At 45.3% G+C, this 18820-nt stretch overlaps 1 protein-coding gene across 5 annotated transcripts in view; it reads left to right on the top strand.

Moving 5' to 3' along the window:
* Positions 1-18820, top strand: part of pard3aa (par-3 family cell polarity regulator alpha, a) — a 288433-nt gene that overhangs the window by 255858 nt on the left and 13755 nt on the right. For all 5 annotated transcript variants that reach the window (XM_048265859.1, XM_048265861.1, XM_048265858.1 and 2 more), the window contains one exon: positions 18690-18813. In XM_048265859.1, the coding sequence (XP_048121816.1) occupies positions 18690-18813 (124 nt within the window). The remainder of the gene's footprint in view (positions 1-18689; positions 18814-18820) is intronic.

The raw sequence follows: 18820 nt of genomic DNA on the forward strand, positions 1-18820 counted from the left end.
TGAGAGGTTAAATACCTCTTTGCCCATGTGTGACCTCCATCCTTATGGCTCGTAACCATGGCAGCAGGAAGTCCGTAGCAACCTCACACCAAGCTCCATAAATCCTCCTCCTTTCATCTTGGTTCATGGCTGAAGTTATTTCATTCACCCCATTTTTGGAACTGTTTCAGAGGCCAGTAGTCGGCTATGAATGCGATCACTGTGTGTGTGTGCGTGCGTGCGTGCGTATGGTGTACAAGGCCAGCAGAACAGTAGGGTCTGATGGGCTTCTAAAGAGCTGTTCTGAAGTGCAGTGTGAAGTTACAGTGTCCCTTTATCTCCTCTTCTTTCATAACTTGAAAGAAGGGGATGGTGTGAAAGTCACTGTGTCTTAGCCACCATTAATTTTTTGTGTGTGTGTGTGTGCGCGCGTGCACACTTGTGTGCATGCGTGTGTTTGTGGAGATGGATCAAACTCGTTTTGTATCTAAATTAAGAAGTGAGGCTGTCCTTTTCTATCAAGTCACTTTTAATGTGCTCTAATTTAATTAAAAGGGAAGTTGGCAGTGACCAGTCGATCCATTACATATTCATAAGGTGACTCTGTTTCCTGGCGACCTGTTAATCAGAGCTGCAGAGGTGACAGGGCTTTGGGAGAGAGCGGGAGACCAAACCCCCGTAAGCCATCAAGCTTTAATGCAGCACACTGTGGTCCAGTGCACCAGCTCACCTGAAACAAGCTGGCCAATGACCGAGAGGAAGAGCAAAAGAGAGAAAAAGAGGAGGTGAAAAGAGAGGAAGAAAGAGAGGATGTAAGAAAGAGTGAAGGGACTTTGTTGAAAGGTAGCGTGGGTGTTTTAACTGCAGTGGAGAGGAGTAAAGTTGAAAGACCTCACCACCTGAGAAAGGGATTCAGGAGGATGAATTCTAGCACATATTCCAAAACACTTCACAGAATTCATTTGAATGAGGGAACACTTTCCCTCTTAAAAGCACACATCACTTTAAATCACTTTTTGTGAACTCCTGCACCATGTAGACACCATCTTAAACATTATCACAATGTAGCTAAATAAGTATACAATTAAGAGGTTTACTAATACCATGGAACTTAAAATAAAATAATTACTATGTCAGTCTTTACTGAAATAGATGAACCCTTGAACCATTATAGGGAAAGAGACATAATGCATCTTTGCAGTATGAGGGTGCTGGGTACCTCTCTCTCTCTCTCTCTCTCTCTCTCTCTCTCTCTGTCTCTCTCTCTCTCTCTGCCTTTTTGTTCTCTCACTCTGGTTTTGCTCTTTCTCGTCTTTATTGCTGCTTGTCTATTTGCCAACCTGAGAAATTTTGGGTTATTGTATCCATTAAGATGTCTCTGTTATAGCCATTACTGAAAACGTCTCATGGAGGAAATCAGACGAATTCACGCCACAGTGGCTTTAAACAGCGTAGTCTCTAGTACTTCCAACAGCTCTCTGGCAATATCATCAGAGCCTTGCGCAAACACGGACATATGCTAAAGAAGCGGAAAAAACAGGAGACAATCACACTTGCTGGAGAAATTACTGTGGCTCATCCAGGCCCCTTGTGGCTGGGGGAAATCTAACGATAAGCTCAGCAGCTCACATAAGCACCTCTGATCCTAACATCTGTGGCACACAAGCAACAAGAACAGAGAACACACAAGCACGCTCATATTTATACTCATAAATATATTGACGAGCAGACTCAAATTTGTATATAGAGCACACGCATATATTCATGGATCATCTGCTGACAAAGTCGAAGAGACACAGACACACAAACATGTTATCATGCATGCAAACAATGCCTAGAACCTTACTCTTTCCTTTGGTTTTCCAAACTGTTTTATATTGAAAAATGCAAATGTACTTATTTCCCAGAAGAACAGAATTTCACAGAATTGTCAGATTTAGTATGTGTTGTGAGGGAACAATTTCAGAGGATCCATTCATCAATGTTTGCAAACAATCTTAGTGGGTGAATCAGTCACTAAACAGAAAGAAAATGGCAGCGATTTGAATTTCTGAGCCATTGCTGATAGTAGCCTATGTGGGATGTCATTTAAGTATGTTTGTCAGTATGGGTGTTGATATTTCCTTCTGCTTCATTCAGATCATCTGTGATCACCAAATGTTCAGCATAAAAAGTAAAGAAAATCCCCCGTGTTTAGTTAGGATTTACTTTGAGATCCAAATTAATTGGTTTGGTCCATGTTCTGGCAAAGGCGCCACTCCCAGCCCAATCCCAAGATCAACATTCCCCCAGCAGGAGCCAGTTGGCAGGCAGCGCCTGGCCACACAGCTGGTTGCCCACATTGAGGTTTTAGTGTTTGGCGGTTTTATTGTTGTGGAGGTTTTTCATCTCGCTCTCTTGTCCAGTCTGCGTTCATAAACCCTTAATAGTCTTTACAAGATCTGCAAATATGTTTTCATCTGTATCCTGTTATAAATAACGCCTTTTTTATGAAACTCATTATGCCTTTTTATGAAACTTATTTGATCACAGATAATAAAAGAATGATCACTTAGACACTTTCACTCTCATGCTCAACTATCACACCCACATAAATAAGAGTCTCTTTTCAACGTGTTCAGTAATTTTAGAGGAAAGGGAGGGCATACGATTCAGGTTTTATGTGTTTGCCTACAATTCAAGAATGTGGGCTCTTGATTATTTGTCTCGGTGTTGATTGTTGTAGTCCTTGAGGTTTTAATGTGCTGTTCATTTTGTTTACTCTGACTTTCTTCAGACATCCTACTAAAAATGGGAACTTTGTTATGGAGTACTTGTTACAGTTGTGACCCCTTTGAATAGCCCACTGTTTAGCACTCTGGACTTGTGAGGGAGGGTTGCCGGTTCGAGCCCCGACCAGTGGCCTGCGGCTGAAGTGCCCTTGAGCAAGGCACCTAACCCCTCACTGCTCCCTGAGCGCCGCCGTTGTAGCAGGCAGCTCACTGCGCCGGGATTAGTGTGTGCTTCACCTCACTGTGTGTACACTGTGTGCTGTTTGTGTTTCACTAATTCACCAAATTTCCCTCACGGGATCAAAAAAGTATATATACTTATACTTATACTTAATACACTTTAAATTGGGCGCTATTCAGCTTCAGTTGTAATTAACATAAACCCTCTGTCATGGCACCCTTATTGAATGTGAAGAATAACTTTTACTGAAGTCTCTCAAGAGGCTGAATTCTTACTTTTGAATCACTTCCATATCCAAAGTCTAGCCCCCCTTCATGTCCATGTCTAAGAAGTTCACCTTGGGTTTCTTTTTTTCCCCCTCCCAGCACTGGGGAACGGCAGGCAGGCTGTTTTAGAATGATAATGGCCTTTAATTTAAACCAATGATCATTTATCAGTACCTGGCCAGGCTCCCATCCACACTCTCTTTAAAGAACGGGAAATGGAGACTATTACCCTGGAAGACTCATCAGTCACTTTAAATATCTTAAGGTGGCACTGAAGTGTGGCTTGTGTGTGTGTGTGTGGTGTGTGAGGGGAAGAGAGGAGGGGGATTCCTGTGTAGAAATGATTTGGTCCTATCCAATTTGTCCAGCTCTGGAGTTGTCCATAATCCTGCAATTAAACTAGAAGGAGTGACAGGCTGTCAAACTCGCATCAACTCACAGTGCTCACGTGCACACAGTCGCCCTCTTCCATTCCGTATGCAAGCCACATTAAGTGCAATTGTGCCAACAATTTGGTGTGGCTCAGTCAGTGCTGTTTTGACTGTGGGAACATCAAAAGAAAGGGGTAAACACATCCTCCCTTGTTGTATCACAACAGGTGGTAGGCCAGCTATGTACAGGTGCCGGTTGTGTTTGAAGAGGCAGTGAAGCGTGTTTCTGTGTGAAACTTTTGACTTTCCTTTGAGGGAAAGAAAATGGCCATAGAAACTGGTCCCCCATCAGTCATGCCCTAGTGCACTGGGCTGATGGAACCCAGCCTGCTGCCTCATCAGGTTCCAACCATCACTTGGCTGTCATGGCAACAGCTTAGCTTTCTTGTTCCCCAATGGCCTTTCTATCAGATGGCTATTGGGTGTGATGGTATAGCAGAACCTCAAAGATGCATCGTTCGTGTCCCATCGCCAGAAGCCACCACCATTGTTCTAAGGGGCCTCTTGCTGCTCCCTAAAACAATGACCTTTAATTAATAGTCTAGCCCACACATGTTTATTTTCCCATCAGCCAACCTCTCCCCTCAACCATGTGTGTGTATGTGTGTGTGTGTGTGTGTATGTTTGCATGTTATGGTAATCACAAGGCTGCCAGTCACCATCTGGGAAATGCCCTGCTGTTGAATGAGGGGCACTTTTTTCCCTGTGTCCTGTCAATGTGTGTTTCCGCGTTTCTGGATGGCGTTCTCATTTAGCTAATCTGGTGTGGCTTGTTGGAGAGCATGACCCAGTCAGTCAGCTTTGCTCTGTGCCGCTTCTCCCCCATGCTTCCTGTCTTCGCGCCCCTCATCCTCACTTAAGCCCAGTGGGTGTGCCGTGCAAAAGATTTCATAGATTTTAGAATGCATGAATATTTCATTCTCACAATAAAAAGCACATTAGTGTCAAGCCCTAATGACACTCCCCTCACTGCCCGTTCACGCCAGGGCGTGTTCCCAGAAGGAGTGCAGAGTGTGGAGTAAGAATTCCCGTCGGGCGAAGTGCGAGAAATTTACTAGTAGAACAATACAATTGAAAGAACAGAGGACAAAATAAACTTTTTCAAAGTGGTTCAGTTGGAGAAACCTCCCTGGTGCTTAAGAAAGTCAGGCTTCTCCCCCTGATTTAAGCTTTCATGCTGTCTCTTGAGTAACAGGGTTTAATACTCTTTCAAAGTTGAATCACAGTGTAAGAAGCTGATGACAAGGTTTTTACCACTTAGAAAACCTCTGGTGCTGTAAACACTGTCTCCCTGCCTCTCTCTCTCTCACACACACTCTCACACGTGCACTCTCTACTTTAAATTAGCAGTAGTGGTTTGGTGAAGGGATTATCTGAGATTATACTGTTCTAAGATCCGATAACAGTCATCTGTAAAAAAAAAAAAAGAAAAACGTTCACACAAAAAAAAGCACCTGCAGGAAAGGTCCATTTCCATCTCGAGCGGCTGCTGATGACAGTCCAGGGGCTTAGCCCTGTGCCGCATGTCATCCTCATTAGCTGTCTGTTGAAAAGCACCGGGCAACTCTATCAGATCTCTGTTGTCTCTTTTAGCCCCAGTCTCCTCTAGGGTTACATTGCTTTCAATCCCACAGGCTTAGCTAAAACAACATAGTCCTCTCCGCTCCTCTCCTCGCCAGACCATGCTAATGCAGGTAGCACACAGCTCTGCCAAAGCTGTCAATTTTCCCTTAAATACAGCGTTTCCATGGGTCATCCTAGAGAAAAGGCTAGGGCTTTGGATGGCTGCCATCTAGTCCTCCCTTGCTCCTCAGTTGAAAAGCTCACCTTTCTGTTAAGCTCTTATGACCTCAGTGATGACTGCTTTTGGCAGTGGGGATGCACTTAATCAGAAGAGTGCTGAAGAATACTAAGCTGAGAGTCTTTTTAGTCAAAACCCATCTAATCTCATGAAGGGTTATTTACCTGTACTTTTCTGCAACTGGAACCACAGGTGGCCCAGGTAAATACAGCTCATCAGTTGGAGCTTTTTCCTCAGCCAGCGAGTCTGACATGACTCCTCCAGATCACCGCAAGACAACAGGATAACAGCGGGGGAGGCTTTAGTCTTTTCAGGCCTTCTAACTGCCCGTTGAGAAAATCTGCAATTATGATGATAGTCACATAAAGTGTGATGGCAGTCATCATCATAATCGAGTTAATGATTACTCCGTTCAGACGAGGGTGGAATATGAGCGTCCCCCACTTCCCTGTGTGACCTGCGCATATGATTGATTGATTGGCCTTCTCAGATGACGGATGTGCTCCCAACTCTAACCCTGTATGACAGAGCCTTTTGTGGCTTATTGTGTAGGAGCCCCCACCACTACCCCCTCTCCCCCAACCCCCATTAACTTATGAGGACTTCATTACAGCACAGAGCCATCAGGAGCAACAGATTACACAGTTGCATTATGGCAGTGATTCTTGATAATGATGCTTTCGAATGTTGAGGTCATTGCAGAAACGGCATTAACATATGTAAGGGGGCCCAAGGTTGGCATGATGTCTCCCATGTTCTTGTTTTCCCTTTTATTGGTGTTTTTGTATTGGTCTCAACAGCCTTGGTGAAGGATCATGATCATGAAATGAAAAGCTTAAGGATTTTGTAAATGAATGCACATTTTTTTATACAGTAGTACTCTGCCAGACTGCCGGTCTCTAGTAATTGACTGATGATGCAAGCAGACACATTGCTTAGCTCTGCTGATAGCTAGTGTGACAGGATGTTGGGCCGGCTGTCAATAAATATTAGCATTGCTCTAGGATTGATTTTTTCCTGTCTATTCTTGTGGACATATATATTCCTTGACGTTTGGCCGCCCATCTGTCTGCAAACAGCAACGCGGTGACCTCACATTGATTATTACACAGCATTGATAAGGTAATTGAAATGATGCCCCCAGCCCAGGCTCTTTGTCTTCCTCCTCCATGTGTGGCCATTACCAAAGGTCATGACCTCTGACTTCTCCCCGTTTACTTTTACGCTGTCCCGTCAGCAGGCGGATTCCCTAATACGCGCACCCCCAACAGATGCATAGACCCAAGACCCACACCCACAAGCACTCACTGAGATGTTCCCGGGCACAACCCCCCCCCCCCCCCATGTCTCTACGTCTGCCCTCTTGCCCTCACAAGTCTCATTCAGTCACAAGCCCCCCATCCTATCCTGTCACATGGGCTACTGCCCCTCACCACCTCCCCTTGAGCACTTAGGCTGAGACCAGCTGTGCCCAGGGCAGAAATCATTGAGATCCATCTCTTTAATGCTGCTTTATTACTCCCACTATCAATGTTGTTATTGTTTAAAGTGGCCCAGGCTCAAGCCGGCCTTGTCTGGCCTCCTGGTGTGCCTCTCCTTTTCATTATTGATGAGAGGGTTTGTCGAGAGGGAGAGAGGTGGAGAGGAAAGAGAGAGAGAGAGAGAGAGAGAGAAGGGAGAAAAAGGGGGAGAGAGATGTTTCAATTATTTAGAGCTCCTTGGGGGCCTGCTGGGCCGTTGCCAGTGACATTTTGGGGCGGCAAACGATCCTGTAGCCTCCACCCCTGCCACGGCTTGAGAACGCAAGTTGATTGTTATTTCTTACAGGTGATATTTTTTCAAACAGAGCAAAAGCTACTGTTTGGTCTTCTTGTATTGCATCCTTGTGATTGGGATCAGGTTAATGGCTTGATAAAAACCCGGTAGCTATAACCCTGTCCATATTCCCCAACTTCATTACAAATAACGACCAGACTGGAGTTAATGTACTCTGTATTTATGGATGACAGTGTTACAGTGAGAAGGAAGGGAAACATTCCAGTCCAACAGCCCTGTTTTACCCAGGAAAGAGGTCAAACACACATCTATAGAAATATGTATTTTCTTGTTCAAGTTCATTTTATTGCCTGGCTTCAACAGTTGTAAGACATTCAGTGTAATGGCTTAACCAGACCCAATAGAACTGATGAAAATGCCCCCCCCATCTCCACAGGCATCTCTCTCATCTCATGTCAGAGCCTAACTAAACTCAATCTGCGGCTTGGTCACATATGGTGTGGCAGAAATCTGAGCTTGTGCCGCCTTGCCTGGAAATACAGCTAACTGTCTGATTCCTCTCATTGGTATTTTAAGCACATTAGCAGATAAGCATTTCTATTGTGAAATGGAATGTTTATTACCCCTTTTACAGTTATAACCTCGGCACCATCCCTTTTCTGAATTTTCTGTAAAAAACATATTTTTTCTCTCAGATAAACCCCCTCCCTTTGGAGGTGTATTCATGCCCTCCGAAAGGAGTCACTGCTGTCATTTGGATGAACCGAATACAGAACAGCTGAAGGCAGTGGCAGGGTTAGGGTTGATTAAATGAGCGTGTCGTCCCTTGAACAGGCAGTCGCATCGCCTCAGTAGTCGGTTAAGGGGAGGTCAGACAGCTGTGTGCATGTGCTGGGCATAGGAGTTTGGCAGGGACCGGTATGGCTTTATCTGGCTCAGGGGACCAACTCTACAGTATGCTCTGAAGTAAGCCATTGGTGCAGTATCCACATTTCTTTCTTTACCCACCTTTCTCTTGCCTTGGATGGGTTGCTAAAGCCATCAGTCAGTTGGCCTCTAGATTCCACAGTCTCCCATCCAATAGGCTATTAAACTTCAGACTTGGCCTCATTTAGGCCGCGTGGTTCTAGACATGTGGAATTGCTTGGCGGGGTCACTTCTCCCAAGATCTACCCGGCTCCTCAGAGTCTAAGGATTGGTCCTGGAGTGCTGACAGCAGCTTCTCCCTTTTAGACCTTCTGGAAGTTTCTCTGCATCCCCTGGTCTGCTTGATTTGCTGTCTGTCCAGAGAGAGTAGCTGCTGGGCAGATCAGGTGGCATGTGATGGAGACAGAGATGGCAGGATGGCATTTCCAGTCCAACCATAAATGTGATTATTTTTATGTTGCTAGGAATTGGGAATGTATAGAAGAAACATGTGCCGGGTTCCCTGACTCCCTTTATCTTTGAGCTGCATTCATTTCATCTGGCATTATCGTTGTGTATACTTGTTTCTGTGTGTGTCCCTGTGTGTGTGTGTGTGTGTGTGTGTGTGTGTGTGTTTGACAAAGAGATGGAGCTCGTGTATGGGAGAAGGAGACAGATAGCTCATAAAATCAGTCCTAAAAGCCCAATGTCCTCATAAAATGAAAGTGATGTAATAGTCTGATTTCCCCCAGATCCCTGCTGGAGATGAGTGCATCAGGCACAGAGCAGGCCACCTTTGGCATTACACTGCTCTGCGATTTATTCTTCCCTGGGCCTTAGCCTATAGACTGTCAGCTCAGCATCCTCAAGAGCATCTGGAAATATCTTATGATTGTGACGCCTACATTTTTATATAGCGAAAAAATGTGCCAAAAACGGAGAAAAGTCATTCAAATGTCATATGTTCTCATGATCGTCAGAAACTGCTTGTGCAGCATTGACACAATCCAACATCTAGTATTTGTTGAAAGACTTAATTTAAAATCTGAAGGGATGAGACTTCAGCCTCCTCTGCTGCCTGACCATTAAGCAGTCTCGCCATGGCTCCTGCCGCAGTGTGTGAGACTGACTGTGTGCCTTCCAATCAATGAGGCTGGATTACATCGTCTTAACATCAAAGTTCAGCATCCTCTTTATGGAGTCTGCAACTGCCAATCACTTCAGGTCTAACTTCACTTCCCAGCAAATAGCTTACTGAGATGCCTCTTAAGAAAGTTAAGTCTGTGAAAGCAAGTGGTCCATTTTAATTTGGGAAGGGTAACTTTATCTTGCCATTGATTTAGACCGGCCAGGACTTTTTCCCAGAGAAGTCAGCCAGTTTTTTCTACCTTCTCTCTGTAGAGGTTCTTTTATATCCATGAAATTGCATTTTGGCCGTGGATTCCTCAAAGTCGAAGGAAAACAATGTGTTTGCAGAGCCTGTCACTGGACACTAATTAAGTTGTCTTGGAGATTCAGTTAAACATATCCATGAAAGGTTATATTATTTCAGCTTGCTAAATGGGTTTGTCTGGCTGAAATGTTTATATTTTGTTATTCGCATGACTAACAACACATCTTTCAGCACAGAGACTCAAAATGCTTGTGACTGTGGCTTGAAGGTTTCCCAACATTTATCATATATTGGAACACCCTACAAATACATCCATTTCCAAAATGAGTAAATACCAACTAATTGATAGTTTACTGAGGTGTATTTTGGTACAAACATGTGGATGTTTTTAGAAGAAGGTCTAGGTACAGGGCATTAACAATAACATTACAGTGCTTTGCATTGTGGTGATCTGTCCTTCATCCATTATTTTTTATGAATATGATTTTCTATCTTTGACACCTCTAAGTTGTTATCCCTTGTTTATCAATCGTAGCGAACATGCTGAAAACTCTCTTTTGCTGGGAAAGATCCAAACTCCAGTTCAGTATATGGTCCTGTAATCAGGGTAACCACAAAAACATGCTGAAGCAACGTAATAATTTATCAAGGTCTGGAACTGGACTTGGCCTGCACTTGCCTGTCTAGAGGGAGAGCTTCAATTAAACTGACATGGCTGTGACCCCCCTCTGTAATTCAGGCTGGTGAGCAGAAGAGGTTTCACTCTGTTTTTGAGTAGATACTCTTGAACTGATTCATACCTGCCTATGCCAGCAACTGTTACTTCCTTTGTTCTGTGTTTCTGAAATCGTTGTGTTGCTCATCATCTCCTTCATAACTTCTGGTAGCTGAACACATTAAATAACACTAGGGCTACAGTAGCACATACTAGCACACACAGACACGGTACAGTTGCCAATGCGTGTCATTCATCTGTTTCTATCCCAACATGGGTGATAAGCCGGCCGCCCTCAACACGTCGTCTCTTTGTGATCCGCATTTTTTTGTCAGCTGCTAATGAGGCGCTTCTCAGTGTGGCGCTGAGCGGAGCTGCCGGGCCACTCGGCAGCTGAGGGGGGGGGCTGGCACGGTGGCCGCTCCCACGGGCCTCTGGGAAGCGGGCCGCTGCCAGCGCCAGCCGGGGAAGCAGCCGTGACTGAGGATGAGACGTGTTCTCAGCGACAGGAAACAGCTGCAGGATTTAGCCTCACTACCCTTGGCTGTTTGTGTCCTGCTGACGACCGCACCGCGCCGCATCTCCCCTATACCCACCATCACCGATGCATTCTCTGTCCTCTTTCTCCTGCCATCCTTCTAGATGGAAAAAAAGGAAGGAAAGAAAGCAAGACAGAGAATTGGGGTGAAAGAGAAGTGTGCTTTTTTTTTTTTTTTTTTTTTTTTTTTTGTCTGCGTGTGTCAGACCCAGGAACAATGGAGGCAGGGGGCCGGGGCGTGTTGAGGCTGGATGAGAGCTTCTTTAAGGGGGCTCGGCAGGGATCTGAAGGGGGAGTGGAGTGTGCCAGCGCATTCTCAGTCTCAAGGCCGTCCAGCCTGTTAGAGGTGAGATGGGCATGCAGCCTCTCCATCAAGGCAGTAGTCTGTCTTTTCAGCCCTTATGAGAGCCCTTCTGTGCTTCCCAGGGGGCTGGGGAAGGGACGTGGGTGCTGTCTGCCTCAGCCCCAAACAATGGACGCCAAAGACATAGGGAGAGCCACCCCACCCTACCCCCCTCAATACTCAGGCCCATACACCACCCTTGTGAGCCTCCCCCACCTCCTAAAGGAGCAGCGTCATAGGCATACCCACCCTTCCCCCACCTCCACAGTGTTAATCTGACGGCTTCACTTGTTGGTCACGCTGTGTGGAATGGCCAATAAAGAGAGGAGAAGGGCAGGGGGGTGGGGGGTGTGAGAGAAAAAGGAACAAAAACACATCAGACCCATGTCTGCCGTTAGCCCCTTATTATGGATGGAGCTCCACGGCTGTGGAATAGAGGGGTTGGTGGTGGGGAGGTGGAGAGGTTGGGGTGGATTTAGAGGCCATGGGCACATCAGTCACAGAGTCTCTGGATGAAGTCACCAGATCCAGGGTGTTATCCGTTTCTTTGTCCAGAATTGCAGCTGTGAGTCACAAAAAGCGCTGTGAAAGGGAAGCAATAGATTCTGTGTCAGGTCCTGTGACCTGACGGAGAAGGGAGTGAGAGGATTGGACGAGAAGCAGTGAGCAAACTTTTAAATAAGAAAATAACTGGCAAAATAACCGGGGTAATTTCTTTAATTCTCAAACGGAAAGATTGAAAAAAGCTCAAAGACTACTTGTACGGACATGCCAGCCTGCCACATCTGATTGCATCACCATACTGCGGATCGACTCGATATGCATCGATTTCCTGTGAAGATTAGCTCAAACGAAAGAACCCGGCAAACTTTTTCTCCCTTTTTAATCTCCCTATGAAATGACCAGCAGTAACACTGATTTGATCTGCTTTTTTACATCTGTGCAGTTTCCAGTTTCTCAAGCCTGTCTAAAACCCTATGGCTACATAGAACTCTTTGAAATAAACGAGGGTCTGTCAGGCAAGAAGGGAATAAATATGAGTTAAGCTTTCTTTAAAGTGGGTGATACATTGTGACTGAAAGGCCAGACTGCTTCTCGTCTTGCCTGTGAAGATATGGAAGACAGAGAAAGAAGAAGAGACAGATCAACAGATACTAATGCAATTGACATTCAATCTAATGATAAAAATAGCAGACATGGGTAGAGAAGACCAATAGCATTATATTGCCACTGTCTTTCATCTCGATTCTGATATTTTGTCATGAGTTTAAATTAATTTCTGGCTCATACATCAGATTTGAGTGAGATTTGGAGGACCATTAGTGCAGCACCATGTAAAAATCATATTTGTAAATGTTTTATTATCCCATTAGTATTTTTCAATCACTTGTAGTTTCTAAGTAGGTAAAGCTGTCACAACTATAGCTATAGAAGTCTAATCTTATACAATAGTCTTACACAACCAGGCTAATTGTCCGTTGGTAATAATTCTTTTCAATACATTTCTTTTATGGCTGTCAAAAAGGGGTGTACACAGCAATCAGACATGCCACACAGAGTCCAAACTCTCTCTGGATAAAAGGTTTCAGTGAAACCTCTAACTTCTGCACAGTAAATAGCCCAAGCCTATTTCTTTTTTCCCCACTCTGTTTGTTGTGTTGCTTTCCCTGGCTTTTTTTCTTATTAGCAGCCCGAGTCTTTACTATGGAAATTTTTTCACATAATACCCCACTGCCACATTCAGTCTTTCCAATAAATGAGCTGCGTCGACCTTAAGTTGCTCAGTCAGATACCCCACTGTTAGTCCTGACTGGGTGTCACTGCACATTCAAAAGGTTTAATCTCTTACAATAACCCCACTGTCTTGAGAGAAATTGCTTTTTGGCGGCCAGTGAAGAAACTCTGCACACAATGTTATTAAGCTCGGAGGGAGAGTGGGAGAAGGAAAGAAAAGAGAGAGAGGGAGAGAGAGAGATACAGAGAGAGAGAGAGAGAGAGAGAGAGACAGAGAGAGAGAGAGAGACAGAGAGAGAGAGAGAGACAGAGAGAGAGAGAGAGAGAGACCCCTGCCCATGTGGCTGACCTTTGAGGCGGTGAACACACAGACAGATATTGAGTGAATCTCATTGTGCAGAGAGAATGAATCTGTTGGCTTGTTAAATGCTGTGGCATATGGATATTTTATCTCCCTCCCACCCATTAATTGCTTTACTGTCAAACTGTTTTTCCATGCAAGTTCCTCTCAATGCAGTGAGCAAGGGAGAGGAAGGGGGGGGGGGGTGGAGGTGAGCAGGGACAGAGACAGCCAGAGCCTCTTTGGGACGCACAGCATCAGTCACAGAGTGTCTGGCTTTTTCCTGTCCTCTAGCAGGTGCGCAGCAGTATGGTGTCTGACCTTTCCTGCACCGCCACCGCTAGTGCTAGCGGAAACCTGATCTCCGCTCGCCGCGCGCTCTCTCTGTCTCCGCTGCACTCCGCCCACCTCTCTGTGCCATTGTTTGTGGCAGCCAGCGCATTTATCCTGAACGCTAGGATACAGCACTGACGCAAATTGCCGGCAGGTTTTGTTTTTGTGTGCATAGTGTGTGTGTCTGTGTCTGTGCGTGTGTGTGCGTGTGTGTGTGTGCTGCCTTGTGGTCCTATTTCATCTGGTGATTGGTGACATTGATGAATGCCGAGTAGGTATTTATAAGAAGTGATACCTGATGCTTAGGTGGAGGTAGTGGTATGAAATGAGATATGTTGACACCTATTGTATAAAGAGTGGGACTGCCAGATCACAGAATTCATTGCTTTATTCGCAATGACAAGATTTTTGGCACAACACTTTTAAATCTCCTCGGTGCCTGCTTCCTTAGGTTTTAGTACTTCAATAACCAAGACTTTCAAATGGAAAAAAGTAAATTCGCAGAATTATAAAACTTATGTCCTCCAAGAACTAGATGGGTCTTTGAACTTCAGAAGAGCAAGTGGGTGGTTGGATTGACTGCAAGCGCAGGCTTAGAATGAGTGCCCTCAAGATGATAAGATACTGAAAGAAGAGGCCCTTTGAACTACTGTGACAAATTTTCGCCTCGTTTCTGAAATAATGATAAAAACATGCGCCTTAACTCTTAATCAATCCCATTTGCATTTCTAGCACTATGACTTCCAATTTCATATTTTAATTGCCACGGCGATCTTGTCGCCCCACTCACCCCTCCAACACCCCCACCCCCCCCATTTCCCTCGATAGTTCATGGTTTCTTTTCAAAGTCTTTTTACAGCCCCAATAATGTGTCAGGCTGGCAAGACTCCCCACATTGTGCTTGAGTAAGTGACCCCTCACTGTTTCAGCGAAAATCAATACCACAAACCCACGGGTGCTCTGATGAGTAGGAAGGCACTGGCTGGAAGCGATGCGCAGACTGTCTTGTTTACGGCTTCGCTTGTTGTCCGGGTGATGCAGCCCAGCTGGCCACCAGACTCCCTGACCCTGTTGCCTCACGGGACACTGACCTTTGTCCAGGGTTCAGTCAGAAGGCATTTATGACTTTTTGTTTGGAATCTGGGTTGAAGGGTTGGAAGTCCGTTTCCAAACCGTTGAAGTAGCCTCCGTGCACCTGGTTGTAGGGATGAGTGTACACCACACTGTTATGCATGTGGACACGGAGCTTACATGCAGCAAGCATAATCATGTCCCTCTTGGTCATTGTTTGTGAAGGGCCAGTGCCTCTCTTTGGAGCCGCAGGCTGTCCCTCCGGTCCTGTGATGTAGCACAAGACTCGGTGTGAGTCACTCTCACATGTACATGGGTGTCCAAATCATCATCAGTGTGTCATCATCATTATCAGACCACCATGACGCAACCGAGTCTGAGTTGTCAGTCAGTGTGCGGATGATCGAGGGCTTTTTGTTTTGTGTCCGTGTCTGTCTTGCCCTGTTCAGACATCGCTGGCATTCCCCTGTTGGCAGCCACGGTGCCTGGGCATGTCAACACTCTAACGAATGTGTAATCACACGTTTGCAGGAGCTAATGGCCAGATTAATTCTCCCCGCAGATGTGTGGTAATGGCCGAGTGATTTGTTGTGCTGTGTTTTTTTCCTCTCTCGTGCTTGTTTGTTTTTTCTTCAGGATTTTTTTTTTTGTAGGAAATGTTTTAGCAATCTCATACCCCCCCTCTCTTTCTGTTGCTTTCTTGAGGTCTGTTGCTTTCCTTCATTCTTTCCTGTACTCTTTATCTTTCTTATCTTGGAGTTCTTAAAACACAGGCCAACAAGGCATGTGGACACAAGTGATTGCCATTGCTAAAAATGTTTTGAACATGGTCGGCAGTAATTTTCACCAATTGCTTTTAACTGGCTCCAACAAAAACAATCTTCTTTTATACTGTAGAATTAACAAATATGGTATTGCTTTTAACTGGCCCCAACAAAAACAATCTTCTTTTATACTGTAGAATTAACAAATATAGTATTACTTTGTGTTGTGCGTTATAAATCCCAGAGTTATAGTGCAGATCAGAATTTACAAGTAGAATTTAAAAAGTTGTCTATCAGCATTCAATTTTCATCAATCCACAAGGTAAATATTTCAAATTAAGTTAGGCTCGTTTGATATGTTTGACTTGGTTGATTGTACCCAGTCAATTTGCTGGGGGAGAGAAAATAAATGTGAAAGCTGATCTTATAATGGACTGGGGGGAAGCAGGCTAGCATATCACATTATACCAACAGCCTGGGGCCACAACCATACTGTTCGATGATGCGTTTAATCTACCTGCTTTACAACCTCATACAAATGAATATGATGGCTTCAGCATGCACTAACATCACTAACGTAAATCCGTAGAGAAAGGGGTACCAAATGAGCTATGGCTAATACAATTGATTTTAATGGCTGCCTGATTTAAAAAAGCATAAAATGAATGAAGTTGTTTCTGTTTGATGGTTTCTCGGGCAATGTTGCCCACTACTCCCGTTCTCTCTTTATGGCCCGCTATTTAGTGGTGTTTTAATGGAGGCTGATTGGCACCATACCTCAGGCAGCCATTATCATCAGAGGGATGGTTTTCTGCTGTAATCTGCAATTATGGGCACCATCACATGCCCCACAATCCTCTGGGCTGAAATGAGCAATCAGATCTGATGAGCATCCAGACACCTGTGTGCCCACCGTCTGCTATGGTTGCCCCTCTATTAGCACCCCTGGGTTTGTCCCTAGCCACTCCCCCTATTCATGTGGTCCGCGTCTCATCATCACTAATTCATTTTTTAACTTTGTTTTACACTTTCTTCCGTGTGATGTCTCTCTTTCTCACACACCCCCTCCTCCACCACCTCTCTTGTTCTTCATTCTCTCTTTGCTACTTCACACCTCCCCTGCCTGCATCCTCCCCACTACTTCATCATCGCTCTCTCGCTCACGTGTGCTGGCAGAAATCGCTTATTATCCAGATGGAGGACTTCCTTATAATGAGGTGTTTGTCACTGGCTGCCTCTGTTGGGTTTTATAAAAGCGAAGGTAGATTAGTGGGCTGAGGAGATGTGTATTGATCCCTATTGACAAGCCTCTCAGAGCCTTTAATGAAGGACATGCAGATGAGGGCCTGACAGCCTGTTATTTAACGGCACCATAACTGCACAAGGTTTCTCCACTCTAAAAGGAACATGCATCACTTATCATGGTTCACTGGGGACACTTACATGAGGCTATTTCTTCTCATATATGTTTCCTTTGGGTGTAGGGGAAAGGATTGAATGCATTATATGTGTAAAGAAATGCCTGTACAGAAAATGACTGTCCCCATGTGAATATCCTTGCTGGGGTCTCGGATGAGTTCAGAGCTTATTATCCATCATTTTGGTATGCATGTTGGCATTAAAAATATTTTGAAGTAGTAATGTAAAATTAAATTAAGTCCTACAAGAGGGTGTTCAATGCAAGCCATAGAATGCTGAGTCATAGTTGTTGTATTAAGCCCTCTTCAAAGTCAAAGTCAGCTTTATTGTCAATTTCTTCACATGTTCCAGACATACAAAGAGATCGAAATTACGTTTCTCACTATCCCACGGTGAAGACTAGACATATTTTACCAATTTAGGTCCACAGACAAACATAACATTCAAGTAAACAAAAAAGTAAGTAAATAAGTAAATAAGAGGGCACATATAATAATGAAAAAATAAGAGCAGCAAAATTTGGTTGAAATTGTGCATAGACAGTCAATAAAATACTAGTGCAAAGTCAGGCCAATAAAAGGCTTGGGTAGTTCTGTTTGACCTAAGTAAGAAAGAAAGTGGCATAGTGGTGCAAGTTATGTAAGAGCAGCAGAAGTGTTGTGTTTTCAGGACAACAACACCAAGTTGTAAAGTGTGCAAGTGTGCAAGTGGAGTAGTGCAGGCGGCCATTTTGGGTCCAATGTCCAGGATGTTATGTAGCTGAGGGTGGAGGGGGGAGAGGAGGGATAGAGTCCTTACAGCTTGGTGTATGAAGCTGTTGGTGAGTCTGGTAGTGCGAGAGCGCAGGCTTCTGTACCTCTTCCCAGAGGGTAGTAGATCAAACAGATTGTGAGCGGGGTGACTTGCATCACTCACAATTTTGGTCGCCTTGCTAAGGTGGGTGGAGGTGGGTGTGTAAATGTCGTTCAGGGAGGGGAGTGAAGCACCAATAATCCTTCCAGCTGTGTTCACTATGCGCTGCAGGGCTTTCCTGTTGTATTCAGTGCAGCTTCCGCCCCACACAGCGATACAGCTGGAGAGGATGCTCTCAATGGTGCCTCGGTAGAATGTGGTCATGATGGCTGGTGGAGCACTTGCTCGCCTGAGTTTCCGCAGGAAGTACAGGCGGCGCTGAGCTCTCTTCGCCAGTGATGCAGTGTTGGTGGTCCAGGAGAGGTCTTCACTGATGTGCACCCCCAGGAATTTGGTGCTGCTTTCTCTCTCCACCACAGCACCGTCGATGGTCAGTGGCAGGTGTTGGGTGTGACCTCTCCGGGAAGTCAACAACAATCTCTTTGGTCTTGCTGGCGTTCAGCAGGAGGTTGTTGTCCCTGCACCACGTGGTCAGATGGTCGACCTCCAACCTGTATTGAGTCTCGTCGCCCTTAGTGATGAGACCCACCAGAGTTGTTGTCGTCAGCAAATTTCACTATGTGATTGTTGCTGTAGGTTGCAGTGCAGTCATCGTCAGCAGGGTAAAGAGCAGCGGACTGAGCACGCGCCCCCTTGGGGCCCCTGTGCTCAGTGTGATGCTGCTTGAGGTATTGTTGCCAACACGTACTACTTGGGGCCTCTGACAGAGGAAGTCCAGTAGCCAGTTGCAGAGGTAGGTACTGAGTCCCAGTTTGTCAAGTTTGCAGATGAGTTGTTGTCTTTGTTGAGTCTTTGTTGCACATGTCACCTTTCTGTGGTCATAGCAGAAGTCCCTCTAGTCCCTCTGTGTGAGGAGAGCTTCTCCAGCTCCTAAGCAGGCACTCAATTGATTTTCTAATCAACTCTCAGCCCATCTCTTCAGATTTATCATAGGTTATGATGTCATTCTCTGTCTCTGGTAAACCAGCGAGTGTGATTCTCTCCTGACCAACTGGCTCTCTCCCCCTTGTCCGCAGCAACCGGCTGGCGCCTAGCAACCACGAGCGGATACAGCGGCTGCGCCACGAGTTCCAGCAGGCCAAGCATGAGGACGATCCAGATGACCGCAGGCGCACGTACAGCTTCGAGCAGCAGCCCTGGGTGAGTG

The sequence above is a fragment of the Alosa alosa genome, chromosome 16 (genome assembly GCF_017589495.1).
Source record: "Alosa alosa isolate M-15738 ecotype Scorff River chromosome 16, AALO_Geno_1.1, whole genome shotgun sequence".
Lineage (NCBI taxonomy): Eukaryota > Metazoa > Chordata > Actinopteri > Clupeiformes > Clupeidae > Alosa > Alosa alosa.